Source organism: Lonchura striata, chromosome 6 (assembly GCF_046129695.1).
Source record: "Lonchura striata isolate bLonStr1 chromosome 6, bLonStr1.mat, whole genome shotgun sequence".
NCBI classification, from domain to species: Eukaryota; Metazoa; Chordata; class Aves; order Passeriformes; family Estrildidae; genus Lonchura; species Lonchura striata.
This window is the reverse complement of record NC_134608.1, coordinates 17,828,763-17,847,179: the sequence shown is the minus strand read 5'-3', so window position 1 is coordinate 17,847,179 and position 18,417 is coordinate 17,828,763. Positions and strand designations below refer to the sequence as shown.

General features: G+C 34.3%; 1 protein-coding gene across 2 annotated transcripts in view; it reads right to left on the bottom strand.

Annotated features, from left to right (window-relative positions):
• The window catches only part of EML5 (EMAP like 5), a 91,664-nt gene that overhangs the window by 17,287 nt on the left and 55,960 nt on the right, over positions 1 to 18,417 (bottom strand). Inside the window, exons 22-32 of one of the 2 annotated variants that reach the window (XM_021540968.3) lie at positions 17,380 to 17,532; positions 16,435 to 16,566; positions 15,059 to 15,147; positions 14,177 to 14,353; positions 13,140 to 13,341; positions 11,362 to 11,488; positions 9,801 to 9,815; positions 6,161 to 6,169; positions 2,750 to 2,828; positions 1,591 to 1,720; positions 800 to 898 (exon numbers count right to left, since the gene is read on the bottom strand). In XM_021540968.3, the coding sequence (XP_021396643.1) occupies positions 800 to 898; positions 1,591 to 1,720; positions 2,750 to 2,828; positions 6,161 to 6,169; positions 9,801 to 9,815; positions 11,362 to 11,488; positions 13,140 to 13,341; positions 14,177 to 14,353; positions 15,059 to 15,147; positions 16,435 to 16,566; positions 17,380 to 17,532 (1,212 nt within the window). The remainder of the gene's footprint in view (positions 1 to 799; positions 899 to 1,590; positions 1,721 to 2,749; positions 2,829 to 6,160; positions 6,170 to 9,800; positions 9,816 to 11,361; positions 11,489 to 13,139; positions 13,342 to 14,176; positions 14,354 to 15,058; positions 15,148 to 16,434; positions 16,567 to 17,379; positions 17,533 to 18,417) is intronic. The other variant, XM_077783994.1, reaches the window with a different exon arrangement.

Here is an 18,417-nt window from a genome sequence, read left to right as displayed (position 1 = left end):
AGAAATTATTTCGTTTATATGAAACTTCTAAAACAAACCTAAAGGAAATAAAAAGCTATTTTGGCTGAAATCAAATAAGGGAGTTTTTTGTATTCTACGCCCTGAAGAAATTGTGCGTTTGAATCTCCTGAGAACCAAGAGAAGATATGAAAACTACAGCCAGATTGTAGGGCTACAAAAATCACTACTCTATAAAATCTAGAAAGAGCAATTTCTACCAGCTATGCCAATGCAAAATGTGGGGTGGGTTTTTTTTGTTTTTGTTTTTTTTTCCTAACCTGGTTAGTTCATAGATCTTAATGAAATATATATATTTTTCCCTCTAAATCTCAGTTTATCCATAGAGAACACCATTAGGGTTTTGGTTCTGCCTGGAATATTACAACCACCAAGTAGGTATTATAAATCTACCTGATGAGGTAAAACCTAGGTAACTTTGACAAGTATTTTAAGAAATGAAGGTTAGCTCTAGTCAGCTTCTTTGGAGGGGTAGTGACTCTTTGGAAGGTTTAACACAAGCTGATAGTTCAATAGCCAGATTAATTTAATGGGGCTTAAGATTTCTGACAAAATAGTTTTCATAATACTCCAAACAAAAGATAAGTTTAATCGTTCATACCTCAATATTTTTGTCAACTTTATTCAATTACACTCAAAGGAACATATAAAGAGGACAGGTAACTGAGTAACACTCACAAACGGAGATAGCATAACCAAATATTTTATGATTTATCATGAATTTACAAGGTCCTGATTGCATGCTGTTATGTTAATTCTTTTTACAAAAATACAAACATACCTACTTGGCCAGTTGCCACTATGTTGGTAAACTTGGGGTGCTGATTCACAGTGAGGCACAAAATATCATCATTGTGTTCCTGGTAAAATGACTGAGAGCCTAAAGGTAAGAAAAAAATTGCAAACCTTAGTTTAATTTTAATTAAAACATTTATACACATACATAGATATGTCTAATGTTTGAAAATATTATAGTATTTGCGAGAAAACAGCATTATGGTCATGTTGCATTTTTAAGCGTAAAACTAGAAAACAGAAACTTCAAATTTTTTATCTGAACTTCAACACACAGCACTCAGTAACTTGAGACAATTCCCTCACATTTTCCACATGAAGTTGCTTAACTATCTCAGAAACAAATGGCATTGTGTACTGTTATAGAGGTCCAAGTTATCTAAACTAACTGGGTTATTGGGAAGGAATTATATGTGATACAGATGACTGAAAAGTAAATCAAGTAAAAATATTAACTTGTTCTTAGAAAAAAAATTAAATAACTATTACCCCATTGTTCAGCTCTTTTTGTTTCTGAGATCATTTCAACATGCAAATTTTGGAAAGCTAACACCAAACAAACCAAATCTTCACTTCCTTTAAAGCTCAGTCATGAGGAACATTTCAGTACACTTGTTTGTCTATGCAGCTATTATGAATATTCTCTACAGACTGAAATTTTAGAAAAAATAATTTTTTTCACATAATTTTACAATACTGAAAGCATATTAATTACTTTATAAGCTATAAATCGATGTCTGTGAAGAAACATTTTCCCTCCAGTGGACTTTCTCCTACCTGTTGCCACATTATACAAGATCCCAATAGATGCAGTGTGATAAATTACATCAGCACCATCATTCAAATAGTGCACATTGTTTCTGCAGTCCTTGCCTCGATACCCAAATACCAGCTCCAAAATTAGGTCCTAAAAAAGATAGTTTCACATCAATAGAAACACCAAACCTTAAAGCAGTTATGAATTTTACATTCTTCTGTATGATTTAATTTTTTTTATTGTGTCCTTATCTAGTAAATGACATGTCAAGCCAACAGAAACTGAGCTCGTGCCTCCCCTGTGTGTTTACATGGCTGCTCCTTCTTGTCACACACAGCTGTGTCACCCTTTCACACCTCTCAGGGGGAGGCTGCAGAATGTGCATATAATACACACAGACATACATATACACACTGAAAGAGATACTCATACACGTGCACATAAATTTAAAAAATGCAGTGCAGAATAAAATTCTTTTAATGCAGAAGACACTAAGAAATAAAGACTGACAAACACTGGTCCACAATTTAATTCCAGCCAGCAACTAGAAACTACAATTACAGCCTAAAACTTCTAGAGCACTGATGTCAAAAAGCTGTTTATTATGTTACATCTTTATTTTGCAGAATCAACAATATTTGGATTGGTGAAGAACTGTATTTTCCAAGGTTAGATGAACTTTCTCTTCACATTAATCAAAAATTGGTATATTTATTTGCAGTTACCATGTAATAAAAAAAAACAGGTGCCAAAGCTAAATTCATCATTAATAGAATTTTAAAAAAATATTTTTAAAACTCCTATCAGTGATGAATTTAAACTGAAGCTTTAAATTCTAAGAAGCTTTGAATAAAAAACGTTTAGTTTTATTAGCAACAATACAGCCTTTAACAATCCAGTTATCTAAACAAGACATCCTGCGTTCTACATCCAGTTCTAAGGTTTCATGATTACTATGAAGTGAGTTATACTCCATTTCATTTGCAAGAAAAATAAATACAGTATTTTTTTTTATTTACAATAAAAAATTCTCTCCCACTTATTCTGCTATTTACCCACTATTCACTATTTCCACTTCTGATATATTTAGAATAAAATAATCATTTAATGTGTTCACAGGTGTGTTAGTTTCTGGCAAAACAAAATTCTAAAAGAAGAGAAGAGGAACATTCTTCTTACCTCTATGGGTCTCTTTTTTTTCCCCACATTATTTGTCTGCAGTTTCTCCGGCTGTGGCAATGCCCTACTAACTGGTGGTCTGAAACAAAGAACTGTGAATAAGAGAAGGCTGTCCGTCACCCATTCCATACTAACAGCAACCTTCCAACCTGCTAATGCACTGGGACACCTGGGAGCTCTATCCTACTCAACTCATACTCATATTCATCTTCAAAATAAATACCTCCGGCAAAGGAGAAAGACAAAACCTAAAAAGCCTTTGTTTAACATGCTAGGTTCACTAATTCTTCAACAATCCATAGGGTTAATGCAAAAGCTTGTTTTAAAATTTTTTAATATTCTTAGCTTTTTCAGGCTATGTTTTTAAGGCACTTTTATCTTCTCTGCAGCAATTTTGCTGAAGAGATTAATCTAATAATGCCTGTTCCCACATGCCTTCAGCAGACCCCTAACATTTCCTATTTTTGTAATAGTTCATAAAGAACTTCAGATGCACCTGCCCATTGACTCCTACAACTGAAATGAGATATTGATCCAAGCTTATGTGGACGAAAACCAAAACCATGCAAATGCAGGAGTAACAGCCATAACTTATGTTCCACTGTTCTGAATAGCCCAGGTTTAATTAAGATTAGATATATTTAACAAATACCCATAACATCTCTCACATTACATTCAACTGTAGCTATACAAAGAAACACAAAAACAAATAAGCTTTATTTATTAAATATATGCAACTATTCCTAGTAATTTGCAGGAGCATTGATTATTGATTCTATAGATACAGCATTTGTGGCTGTGATAACACTCCTTTAAGCTTCATCTTTAAGAGGAATAATTCATTTTAAAACAAATTCTATGTATAAATTCAGTGATATCCAGATGATTTAATCCACTAGGCAGTGTAATACACTAATATCAATCATGAAGCAACAGGTTGTTTTCATATTCCTTTTTAGTATGAAGTACTTATAATTTCATCTCTGCTCCTGCATGATGACTCTGATTCAAAATAATGACTGTCTTTTCTCAGAATGATAGAATATTATGTGTTTGTACACTCTGTAGTTTGAAGGACAGGTGAAAAGCATTTTTTCAGTTATTCAATTAAAATACCATTTTTTTAGATTTCTTTCTTCATTGTCCCTGCCTAGTTTTAGTACAAAACAGATCACTCCAGAATGCTTTGAAAGACTGTATATTTTTAATTTCTCATTTGTCATGGACAATTCTGCAACAGTCTCATCACTATTCCTCTAGAAATTACCAAAACACAGCATAAAAAGCCCTTCTTCCCCATGTCAGCCTCATATTTGACACAGAGCACTAACACCTCATCTCTTTCCTCCTCTCCTACCCTGGCCCTAATTCACTTAATGTCCCTGAAACAGAGAGGGGGAAAATGAGTTGGAGGGAAAAAACAAAAAAAAATTAAATATAGCAGAAGAATATATTTGAAGTTTGAGGAAAGTAGTACAAGCTGAAAGGACATGATTTTTACAGAGGTTTCCTTTACTGGAACTGAGTATTTCTCTGCTGCTTGGTTCTAGAATGTGACATTTTTATAACATTTGCTGTCTGTAAATCCCTTGTGATAGAATGGGAGAAAAGGGTGAAACAATCTCACATTTTACAACTGTTTGAGAAGACCATCTATACTTACAGGCTCTAAGGATACAAATACAGGTTGATATCATCCTTAAGTAATCATGAGAGTACATTTACATTTGTACATTACCACAACAGAATAAAGTGGATGTATATTGGTCAGGGAAACTTGACAACTTTTACTCAGCTGCATTATCTCACAGGTCACCTAAACAATTTCTCCAAGTATCTGTCTAGGAAAGGCTAATTCTATATTGATCCAGAGCAGTGGAACTGGAATGCAAATTACAAGCACATATGGATTCTCATCCCAATTAAGTTTCAAGATAACAACTTGAGGATTTAAAAACAGGAATGCTGAAGGATATGAGAATACATTTTCCAAGTCCTTTTTTAAAGATGTGAGAGCTGAAAATATTTTTAATTTGCTACATAATGTGCAGCAAAGTGACTAATGGCATATACAAAACACAGTGTTCATATACCTGCATGCATAACTTACTGCATGCTCAAAAACAGTGTGGGAAAGATGGGAAAGAGAGCATGAATAACATGTTGGGTGAATTCCTGCATGGATAGGGTCAGTTTTAGCATGGGGAAGGAGAGCTCTATCTAAAGCCATCTATCATATGGGAAATAAATATCTCAATATTGGCACTTTATTTTCTAAATTAAAATATATTTGGTATATGTATTTTAATATTTCTTGTTATGAAAACCATAAAAATCAAGTACAAGCATTTTGAAGTAGTTTCTAAAACAAAAAAATACCTTGTTCACAGTTTTAGACATAGCTTAAATATTACTACTCATTTTTGTATGACGTATTTCATTCCACATTTTCCTCATTGTTACTGAGTATCTAAAGTTACTAACAGAAAAAGGAATTATTTTCTGTTATATAGCATATGCAAATTACCACCAATTATTTTAGATCTGTGGTAATTTACACCAGTGTGATTTACAATATTTATTTCTGTTTTAAATATACAAGCAATATTTTGGGCACGATTTGATAAAGCAAATCACAGTAGTTGGTACAAAAGAAAAAGTCCCTTCCTCTGTGGGGCACCAAAGCTGCACTTCATACTTAGGGGAACTTGTAGAGAACTTAGCAATTGATTTTGCACTATTCTTCAGCATGAAGTGCCTTGCACTGCCCTCCCCAAAAGGCGTTGAAAGCATGAAGTACAGAATTAATTTTAAAAGTAAGGAGGATTTCTTTCCATTTACTCTTGGCAAATTCTTCAAAGTCATTTGTGAAGGTTCATAGAGGTCTGGTTTCCATTAGAAAATAATGAAGGCTGGTAGTTTCTAAGTACTGCTTCTTGACAAAAATTACTTTTAATTATTTCCATGTGTTCTATGAGCAGTTGGTGGCAGCTTATACTCACTAATGCAGATACAGGGGAAGCTGATGCTTAAAAAAATTCAGTAACATGTACACCTTGGCATGTCAGGTGAGACTGTAAAATCATCACATGTAGAACAGCCATCCATTAGGGGGCTGGAAAAAGTGCTAATCTTTGTACTTCAATAAATATTACTGAAGAATACTACTTGTGAAACATTGGAAAGTATAATAGTACATGGAGTTGGAGTCCATATTGGTATGTAAAACAGTATCTAGCTTATTGTATGAAGCAGAACCATAATGCATATATATAAATTCAGATTTTTCATATAGCAATATTCTGAAGAGTAATAGGTGCATGGTATGGCACCCAACATGATAGATGGCTTTTTAAGGAAAATGGGAGGTGGCAGTAAAAGATGGACTAGGTAGGAAAATAAAAGCATTACCTGGAACCTCTTTTCAGCAGCAGATGGGAAAGAGAAAAGGATTACTTATACAAGTTTGGCTAAAAGTTAGGTGCCAGTGAATTATTCATATAGATAATTATTGCTGACTTCCTGGTTTATACTTCTTTTTATAAGGGGATTATTCACTTCATAGACTACATAAACCTGTATAGAATTTGTATAGAAAATTTCCATTCACTTAAATGGGAATTATAAATGTGTTGGCATGAGAATGTAATTCTTTGGAATTATTCTACTGTAAAGAGAGAAAAAAAGCAGAAGTGGGACCAAAACTTCTGAACTATTCCAAGTGTTTAGTCAGCAAACACAACACCTGAAATAAGCTGATGGATGGAACAGTCAACTCACTATTAAAGGCAGATGTTCAAGTTCAGTCACAAAAATACATTCGTTTATACTAAAATAAAATTATCTCAGCTAACCAGAATGTGTGGAGTACTGAGCACTACTGATATGTGCTATTTTTTCATGACTACTTAATTCAGTTTATGTTGATTGAAGATACTTTGCACTGGATAGATTTCCTCAGTCATGTATGTTGGAATATTCCTATAATTTGGCTAGCCAAAACCCCTCATTAATAATTAAAGCACGTGGGAATGTACAGATTATTTCCTAGTATTTGTAGTATGCATGGCCACTTTACATTAGTTTGATTAGCTGGTACATTTCCACTGGTTTGATAAGCTTTTTTAAGAACCACTAAGCAACTTCACTAGGTGAACACTAGTTAATTTTTTTTCATTTAGAAGTTAAGCAAAATAATATAGGGAATAATTTAGGAAAAAAAATCCTAAAAATTAAGAACACAATGTTAACAACTCACCAATTTAGAGACTGACTTTTTCCCCGTACTGAAAACAGTGGATTTTACTGAATGTCTTCTAATTAGTTTTAACTTTATTTTGCAGTGCAAAACTGATGCACTATTTATTCCTATAGGAAACAACTAAACCTTTCACACAATAAAATCCAAATGTAGCTTGAACAGGCTGTGCATCAATAGCATGCAATTCTTCAAGGAGCACAGAATTCAAATACTTCCAGATATTTTTCACAGTAAAGCAAGGCCTTCTTGGATTCTGTTGATAAAACCAATCTACACAGATTAAAAGCCAAATGCAAATCTTCCAACTCTCATCCCTAGGCCATGCAATTGTGTCTCTAGACATTTCTTTTTTAGTTGCAAAGTGAACAGGTTTTTTTCTTTGCATTCAAAATTGAGATTATTTGGTAAACCTTGATACTTTGGTAATTGGCTTTTTCACTTCTTCAAAGACCTGGGTTTTAGCTCACCTCTGAGAGGAAAAAATAATTACCTCAAACTGGTAAAGGGACACCATTCTTTTCCATCATATTGTTCCAATGTACAGCTTGTAATATAAGCAACTAATAATAACTAAATTTATGATTGGAAAGAATGAAATCTGAAATTTCAGGGTTTTCAGTCCTAAGGTTAATGCCCTGCACTAATGAATATTCCAATGAGCAAAAAGGTTGGCTTCAAAAAGCCCTGTTTTCTAAAACAGGATTTTTTTTAAGTTGATGTTTAAATTTAAATTTTACCGTAATCTAATTTATCCTGCAAATATAGTAAACATAGAGAAGAAGCTGCTAGTGCAAAGTACCTTGCTATAGTTTTTCATTTTGACTCCTGGCTTCTCCCCTCTCCCAAATCACACAACTTGACAATATGAAAGGAGAAGATAAAGATGATTTTTTACAAAAAGAGCTCCAGAATTCATATTTTTTACATTCATATCATAAGTCTGGCAAACTGAAAAATGAAATTGCATTCTGTTCATTTGTCCAAGACATATATGGAAGATGTCCATATAAAATCTCAGAATTTCTAATACTAATTCTTCTCATTCAAGGTGATAATTGTGAGCTTTGGATTAAAAATGCTTCATTTCAATGCTTTCCTTCCTCTCTCACTGCCTTGGAAGCACTATTTAGATTTATTTACTGTCTGTATTGAATAATAAAAAAAAAAACTTCTTCACTTCTCAATCTGTAGTATTTACTAGTTAGTAAATATTTTTTTAGGTTGCTTCCCATTTTGAAGACATAAGGATCTAAAATAGGTTATCTATTTCTGCATCTGTCTATATTCCCTATACACACAAAAACACTCAAGAAAAAGGAACTAACTAATAAATAAAATTGGAAGCAGTTTTGCCACAACACCTGGTTGTGAATTATACCTGGGAGTGTTTGCAGAATGAAAAAAAAATCTTTAAAATAGATAAACCATTGGGATCTATTCATGAAAGAGATCTCAGCATCTCAGCACATGGAGTGAGTAATGGTTTTATCTGTTTGCAAATGTTTAAAAATTATGGTGAAAAATTTTAACTGAAACTCCTGGTTGTTTAATTTTGAGATCTCTTGGTACAGCCATTTGTCTGTAAGGTATATTAACCACAGCAGTGTCCCTTTCACAGCCACTAATAGCCAATTTCAGGGAGTATAAGAACAGGGTAAGCCTGGAGCATTATTCTCCAGAGGCATCTCCCAGCCTTCAGTGCAGTGCAATTCAGGGAGTAGCAGGATCAGAAGTGTTTTGAAAATCAACCATGATAGACTTTTTTTCAGAGTAATTTACCTAGCACAAAAACATACTAGGAAAGAACTCTTAGTAAAGGATAGAAACAGTTTTCGAATGTATTTTGTGCTGCTGAGTATCCATAACGCTATTACACAACCAAATTAGACACACACTACACATATTTTCACATAAAAAATATTATCTATAAACATTATTATTCAGAAATGATAAATAATTCAAATTACCAACCAAAGTGCTGTCTCACAGCAGTGTTTGTGTTTGTGTTTCCAAACTAAGTATTGCAATTTCAGTGATATAGCATGGCAATTTCACTGCTAGAGAACATTACATCATTAGCAGACCTGGCATTTACCACTGCAAGCAAGCCTTAGACCAACTGAACCTGAATGAAATCTGGAGTTCAGTCACGGAGGCTCAGTCTGCAAGTCTGAAGGGTGGCCTAACAGCCTAAGGGCTTGCTGTGCTGCAAATCTAAGTATGTGCATGAGCAAATACTGCAAACAGAGCAGGTGCAGAAGTTCCTAACCCGATGCAGGAGCGCGAGCTGGACCCAGCAGCTCGGGTCCTCCAGCAGCACAAGCGCATTGGCACAGCGCTGCAGCCCAGGCTGCTCCCTCCAGCCCTGAGCTTCATCAGCTCCAGCACGATGCTGCTCACAGACCACCCCAGGCACCTGTGCAAGGTGCTCCCTGCAGCCTCTTCCATGCTGCACCTCTCACTGTGTGCTGCAGACATCCACAAGCACCTGGGCAAGCTCTCGGGCTCACAGAGTGAAGTCAAGCTGCTCCTTAGCCACTCCAAAGTATTGAGGAAAGGAGTATGAGCTTTGATCACCTCCTCCCAAATATTCTAATATTCACTCACTTCCACTCAGAGTGAGAACTGCTCTTACGTTTTGTCCCTTGACCCTTTTCTACCTATTAACATGCTACTATTTAATAGCAAAGAGGTAAATCCCTCATTTCTGTTGCAAATTGTAACTACTTTCCCAAGCAGCTGACGTTATTAAAATGCAATTAATCCTGGACTTCATGTACATGAACTTACCTTACTACCCCCTGCCTTCATAGGAAGCAAAAATAAAAATAAAATAATAAAAATAAAATAAAAATTAGTATCTATGATCGTAGACTAAAACATTTCTAAAACATTTATCAGTCTTATACAATATTAACATCAGAACAGAAGTCAAAATATATACAATAACCATAGTCTGGTTTTATTCTTCATAAAAAAAATATATCTTTGAAGTTTTAGGGCCCCAAACTTTTTAACAATGCAGGTAATGGGATTCTTTCATGATCTTTTTTTTTTATTCTGAATCAAAATTTTATTACCTTACTACAAAATTAATTATCTTAGTAATTTATCTGAAACTGAAAAATACAATTCACTCAGCTTCCAGAAAGAGCTTTTGAAAAAAAAAAACAAAACCAAGAGGTTTACAATTTCATTAAAAAGGAAAAAAAATCTTTAATCAAAGCTTTCATGCCATGCAAATTATTTCTTTTTGATTTCCACATCAAATACATCTAATTAAAAAAGAGAAAGACCATTTCTCATAAATGCAAGGCAGAGAAACACAGTTTTATACACAGGCATCCCACTCTCTCCTACAGCAAAACAACTTTAAAACAAAAGATGATATGAAACTCCCACAAAAGTCACACTGCATTTCTCAAGAAGTGTATCACAGACTTTCCAACTTTACTGTGGAAAGAGGCATAAATATTGACACAAAATTCCTCACATTCCTGCAAAACTTTCTACTCTCCCATTTCCCCATATCCTTACACTCTGTTACACTCTTTTGTTTTCCTCACTTCCCTTTCTTTAGTATCAGCGTTCCCCAATTGCCATATTAGAAATCCCTCCTTTCTTTTTCCTCACATCAGTTTGGTGTGCAACAAACAACTTACAGGGTCCCATGCTTAGCTGCAGATTCTACCACAGATAATGTTCCAGAGGTTATAAATTGTTTTTATTTTGCATTTACTGTATTTTCTGGGTTTATTGTAGTCTGCTCCCTATCCTATTCTCTTCTAAAGCACACAATAGTGAAGCAAGATATAAAACTAACACTGTGAAGCAAACAACTCCATTTTCCAAGATTCATTAACAAAAACTGCAGAACCATTGTGGACAGAATTTTTCAATGAAAGGTAGAAATTATGTGGAGACTAAAGCAATGCAAGGAGCAATTAGAACTACTTTTTTTCAGAGCAGTTTGTTGACAGAAATAAAAAACAGAGCACTGTCCTTCATTAAAACAATCCTACAGGCTCATGACTATAATGCCATCACTAACTACCAGTCAGTACTTCAGTTTCCAAAAAAGAACATATTAGTAAACACCAGCAAATAACCCAATCATCTCAAGGAACTCCCCAGACATAAAAATATGCATACATAGTTTGTAGTCTTTTGTGCTTCCTGAAAATAGATACAGCCTAGTCCTTTGGATTACCTTTCTTTTTTCCTTCAAATAAGTATTTAGATACTTTTTATACATATCCTTCTAAGTTAAGAATTAAATACTCCAATATAATTTTGTTCTACTATTCTTTTCAGGTTGATTTTTTGGTTAGAATTGTAATTTAATAATTACCTTTCATCTAATGTTGGCTCCTTTTGTTGCAGATGAGGCTTAATTCCAAACATTGGTCTAATGTTTGTTGATAAGGCTTTGATGGTGTAATTAATTTCATTTTCCCTTGTCACATCACTGTCATAACCTAACAAAACCAGAGGGAAGAGTATCAAACCAAAATAAGGTACAAGAACAACAATTTAATTTATGCAGATTTCAACAATGTACTAGATTACATAAACAATTACAGCATGGATTATTAGTAACAAAAACACAATAGAAAGAAAGTAGCTGGGAATCATGAACATTGTTAATAAAAGGGATTAAAAGAAAAAGAATTCCCTACAATACCTTTACAGGAAAAAAATTATTAAAGGGTCAAGGGACTTTAAAAGCTACCCCATTTCTGCTTGGTTGGCCTTAACTACAATCACTAACAAAGAACCTCACTACCTGATACCTGCTTTTAAGACCTGTAAGATTCAGTCCTGGTTGTTCTCAGTTCCAGGATCCATCCATTACCATGGATCTATAGGTTTGCACAAGATTCCTACATAATGCTAAGGGCCAGCAAGATGATGTTTACTATAGTAAAATAAACATGTTGGAAAAGCTAAGTTGATACAGGGTTGTTACTTACTCTCCATTATTTTGTTTTTTCAAAGATAGAGACTGCTAATACCAACAATGTGATGGTGAATACTTGTTAACTCTAACTGAAATTAATAGGACCTGACCTAGATAAACTTTTGGGGCTACAGATGTCAATATCTTTTCTTGTAAATCTTCACACACCTCGCTCTCTTTTAGAGTACTTTTGAACACACAGCTTAAGAGGGTTCTGTGTAAAGCAGTAGAGCCTAGGGAAGATTACAGGGCTAAGATGTCTAACAGGTCTTGCAGAGGCTGAACAGAAACTCCAAACTGCAATTTTTGACTAAGAAAGTTAAAGGCTGACAAGTCCTTCTATAGGCAATTAAACTACTTTGTGTATTCTTCCGTACTTTTATGAAGACAGTGATGAAAAATTCTTTTCCAATGAATGTTTAATATGTCTTTAACATTTAATGTATTTCTTTGGTCATTTAGCATGTTTTAGTGACAGCTGAAGTTAATTTATTACACAGAGCTAATGAGAAGCAGTGATAGTTTAATAACACTTGAACACTGAGGAACTGACAAGGAGGAAAAACCGCACTTGGGAGAAGAGAAAACAAGTCTGGAGGCTCATAAACCCTTGGAATTGTAACATGAAAAAGAAAACATAAGTATGGAAAAAACAGCAGAAGTTAATGCTACAAAATACAATTAACACTTTAGAACTACTGATATTGTGACCTTGAAATAGATACATAAACATAAGCCTACTTCAGGCTTCTATGTTTTCATGCTATGGAAGCAGATGCTATTATAACATGAAGATAACTGTGGTCTCACATTATACAGATTTCAATATAATTTCTTAAGAATTAGTGACCAAATTCCAACTGTGATGATTCTATTTTAAACATAGATTTTGGGTAGCTATATATAATTGATATTTAATATTTTTCATTTAGAAGATATCAAGAGTCTCTTTATGTACTCTGACTCAAAGCAGTAACTCAAGCACTTATAATTTTCTTCACAGCAGTTTTAGTCCTTTCCCCAAAATCAGATTTTATTTAACATTTTTGAAGAGTATTTGTTACTTAAGATAGAAACAATCCATAAATTATTTCCAAATTTCCAGTTTTCCATTAATAAAATCTTCTTGCAATAGCATAATTCAACTAGTTGTATAAATTATTACTGACCTCCATCTTCTTCAGAATCTAGATCAGACTCCTCACTGTCACACTGCCTGCTATCCCGATGTCCTTCCATCTCGTAAGTCCACAGCATTAAGGAGGTGTCTGCTCCTCCCACAGTGACCAACAAGCTGTCATCGTAGGTCCAACGCACATTCGTCACATGGGTGCTGTGAGCAACATACCTCTTAAATTTTCCAAACTTTCCCTAAGGGGAAAGAGAAGGCAAAGATCAAATTTACCCAGTCTGCTAGACAAAACTGAAATACGTTGCCAGCACAATGACATCATCTTAGCTTCTTTACAGTTCATGCTCCAGCTATCTTGTATTTCGTATGATTGTAACATGATTTGCCAAGTGCCCCTCCTACAGCAATTTCATGAAATGTTTACCTTATCTTCATATCAACCATGGAAGAGTTAGTTCATAAACAGATTCCAGCAATAAACACTGGATCACTTTTTCTAAGAGAGACAATAATCTGAGTTGGAATAAAAATCCCATAGCATATTTTGAGTCAGTACTTGTGCACTGTTACCATCCTTAGCATGCCAACATTTCAAAATTGAAGACACGTTTACCACCAAACAAACAGGAAAATTAGAGGTATTTGAAGAGAAGTAAAAATACAATGTGCTTCTGGAATGGCTTTTCTATGATGTGTGATTAAATACTATTAAAGGTCTTCGTCTTGGGAAAAAAAAATACTAATATTGGTCCTTAAAATCATTAATACAATGTAGGTGAAAAAGACATGTTCATTGTCTTCCAAAGCATTCTCATTCTTAAAGTTTTTCCTATTAATTTGCCACAGTCAGCAGCAGTTCACTGCATCAGATGGCTCTACAGTCTGCCCTGGAACGATCATTCTTACTCATTGGAAGTTTAATGCACTGCAAACTGCAATGTAATACTGAATGCTTTCTTTGATCAAAATGAGAAAAATATAAAAACATTCTTTTCTTCTGAGTGATGAATTTTCAGTTTTGAAAAGGCAGATTTATAAACAAATGCTTTCCATAAATGGCTGAAAATTACTTACTTTAGCAGGGTACCGAAACAGTTTCACAAATCCAAAATCATCTCCTGTGGCTAATACTTTACTATCACTCGTGAGGCATGAAGCAGTTACATCTGTGACTTCACCAATTATTGGCCAGATCCCTTCACAGCAAGAGCCCAAAACACTTGTCCATGATGCCCAGCCAATCTTTTCTGCCTACAAAACAACCCATTTGAGACAAAGAATACTTAGGCATTTTTCTTCCATATTCAATCTCGAGAAAAAAATCCTTGCACTGAAAGATACATCACTTCTAAAAGACAGTATTTTAATACATAAATAACTTATTTTTTTACCATTGAAAATTTCATTTGAGAGCTGCAATTTTACCTCTATGAAATTTAAATTCCAAAACTTAAGTAAGTATTTTCAAAATTTTTACCTTAGCTGTCCTTTCAGGCTAAAGAAAATAACTTATGTTTTCCAACACGGTCTTTCAATACCATGGAAAATATCATTTGGAAATTACCCATTTTTGCTCTCTGCTCTATGACAATGCTTTATATTTGAGAAAACAAAACAATTACAATATACTGCTCTTGCCTATATGTATTATGTAAACTGTATTACATTGTTATATAAAGACAAACATGAGGTTTTCCACAGCAAGGTTAAGCAATAGGTTTTTAAAGGTGTTTAGGTACCAGAAGAGACACACAGAAGACTAGTGAGATTTTCATTACTAAATCAGCCAAATGCCTGTTTCCTACTAGAAGAGAAAAATGTGAAATCCCCTACATACTTTATTATTTTAAAAGTTCAAAATCACAGGTTTATACATCATTCCCTCTTATGTAGCATAGATGGCAGCACCATAACTCTAATTTACAAGCAAGTTAAGAAGGCAGTACAGTTCCTCACCTCCAAACTTGGAATGGTTTGTTTTTTCCCCCGAGGAGCTTCAAAAAACAACTGCTCTTTAGCACCAGTGTTGACTTGCAAAAGTTTTCCTATAAAACACATGACATAGATAGTGTATGTTAACACAGAAGATTTCATTTTACAGAAACAAAAAAAGAAAGGTTAGTTTGACTTTTTTGCTGCTAACAGCATTGCATCCTTTTTTTTTATATTGGAAAAAACTGCATACATATATAATGGATCTGGAAGTATGGTCTTCTAAAGATATATAACTCCTTTGACCCTTTAAATTCACAACCCTTTCTCCTCTCTTTGAAAACTGTACTAATGCATCACTTTTCTCTCCTTATTATGGCTGTCCATCAGATGTTAGACAAAATGTACTGGGTAATGTACTGGTAATTCAAAGCTTGTTTATGATTACTGGCTGTTGATGCATGTGCTTTTGGGATGGAGAAGCACAGATGCTGCCTGGCCACCAGCTGATCCCAAGCAGGTGACTTCTTTACACCTTTATACAGTTTCATTTCTGAGGGAAATTCTCACCAGTGTTTCTGTCCTCTTCCTTTTCAAAAGCCTCAAAGAAGCTAACTTATAACACTCTTTCAAAATAAATCAAACTGTTTCAGAATTTATGTAGAGGAATAAGAACATGAACAAACATATTGCACAATTGCACAGCCTTGCTTTTTAATGACACAGGACTAAATTTACTATTTTAATCACATATTAGTACCCTGGAACACAGAAATCCAGTCTTTCTGCTATGTGTGACAACAAGGATTCCTGAGTTACAGATTTATAACTGACTTACATTATACAGTATATGATTAAAGGAGTAAAAACATAGAATCATAGAATGTTTGGGGTTGGAAGGGACCTTGGGGTTGGAAGAGACCATCTAGTTCCAACTCCTGCCACTAGATCAGGTTGCTCAGTGTCATCCAGCCTGGCCTTGACCACCTTCAGGGATGGGGCATCCACAACCTCACTGAGCAGCCTCACCATACTTACCGTAAAAAATTTCTTCCTAATATCTAATCTAAACATGCCTTCCTTCAGCTGAAGGCCCTTCTCCCTTGTTCTATCACTAACTGCCCTTGTGAAATCAAATGATAAAACAGGAAAGATTATTTAAAAATCCAAACAAACCAATCTATAGAGACAAACCATTTTACTTCAAATTGCACAACTTCTAAATACGTATGTGGCAGTAAAAATCATGAGTTTAATATTTATTCAGATGCTGTGAGAGCATATTCATAAGCTGAAGAATCAAATCTGTCAGTGATACCATAAATCCATACTATACATGTACTTTATTAGTCTATAATGTAATCAGTCTTCCAGTACATTTTACAATGAATGCTTCTTACCTCTTATGTCCCAGTCCATGTGTGTGATATAGCTGGAGGCTCCCTTGCAGATTCCTACTCTTTTACTGCTCATTACATTGTAAATATCTACAAAGTTGTCACAGGATGCCACAGCTAAGTACTTTCCAGCCCCTGAAACACATCAGTACAAACACAAAATATTTTCAAAGGATTTTAGTGCTCTTCATATTAAACACAAGTGAATTCTGGAATTTAACCATATGCAACTTAGAAGTTTTTTGATATCAGCTTGCTAATTTATACATATTCTCTGACAAACTTATTTTTATATAACATAATCATCATGAAACATAAAACTATGGTATCATTGCATTTTCAAACAATAAAAACCATTTGCAGAAATTTTAAGCATTTATGGTATTCAGAGAATAATAAGGTTTAGGGAATCAGAAAGTAATGTTGTATGGGAATTGGTATCAGTAATTTGCATCAAATTCTCCAATAGATGAGTGTTTTAACTAAAGTAGGGTATGAATTTTGAGTTCCTAAAATATGAGCTATAATGTCGGAAAAAAACCCTAGCCTCACTGAGAGTGTTAAGAGGTGAAAAATAAGGAAAAAAAAGTTGCCAGAAGTTTCTGACACATCAGTTTCAAGTATTCTTATTAGATAAGAGTAACATCAGTGATGTGTCAAACTTATGCAGCTTATAAAGTGTAACCCTATGGAGCTGCTGGATAGTCACGATTTCAAACTGGCTGCTGTATTACTATAGGCAAACCTATTCCAATAATCTCATCCTTAAGCAAGCAACACAGGATGTCACACCATGGTCTTTCAAAATGGTAGTATTAGTTTTACTGACCTATTTATTACATCTAAAAGTACTACAAATCTTCACTACTTTTATCTCTTAAATGTGATAAGTCTTACTTGAACAACCTTGGTATTAAAATTTTCATTTCAAAAAAGGAAATCACTCACCAGGAGAAAATCTGATTTCTGAAATAACATCTTTCCTGTGCTGGAAAGAGACCAAATCCTCCAGGGTATCTGCATTAACTATCAAAAAACTTCCATCGTTGAGGCCAACAGCTAATGCTTTTCCATCAGGAGAAAAGCAGCAACATCTGCCTCCTGTGAGAAATAAAGAAATTGCATTCAGATACATTTACAGTGCATTATCATCCTTCTTTCAGATCCATTTTTCCATTAGTACAGGAAAGCTATTCTTATCCTAGAAAACTTCCAAGGAAGTTTTCCAGATGGTGCCAAAATAATTTCCAAGTTGTGACAGCATAAAAATAGGTACACTGGCCCAGAATCTTAGGATTTGCATATTAATTGATATCTGTTCTACATTAGTAATACCGATTAATCACTATTGTCTGTATATTTCTAACTTGATCTCCCTCTTTTATCTGGTGCTGCCTGTTTGTTATCATTTGCTTTGATAAGGAGAACAGAGCTGGAAAAGATCCTCTGGATTCACACTATTCAGTCATTTGCTATCACAAAAAATAACACATAAGTCAAAGAATCCCTCCAATAAACATGCCAGTGTTGTTTGAAAAACAGTTTCATTTCCAATTTAAATTTATGTATGGTCAGCTTATATAGATTTGTTTTCATGCCCGAATTTCTGTTAACACACATATTTTCCCCTACTATTTGTTTCTCTGATTAACCTGGAGAGAGAAATCCTCTACTTAGATGGCTTCGTCACAAGGCTTTGCATTTATTATCCTGTAGTTCCTTTCTTCATTCTCAACTTTTAGTTTAATTGTAGTCAGCTGAACACAGATGAGAAATGTACACCAAAAATATCCTGATTTTTGCCTTGTAATTTCCATTGAATACTGCACTATGTCTTGGGGAAAATACCTCACTATCACATGTAATTGTCACCCTGCATTTAACAACATCCTGAGCCTTCTGTTCCTTAAGTTACTCCTGACATACATTTTTCTTACAGTCCCTGGATCTGCTTTTTATAATTAACAAGTAGTATTCCAATTCCAT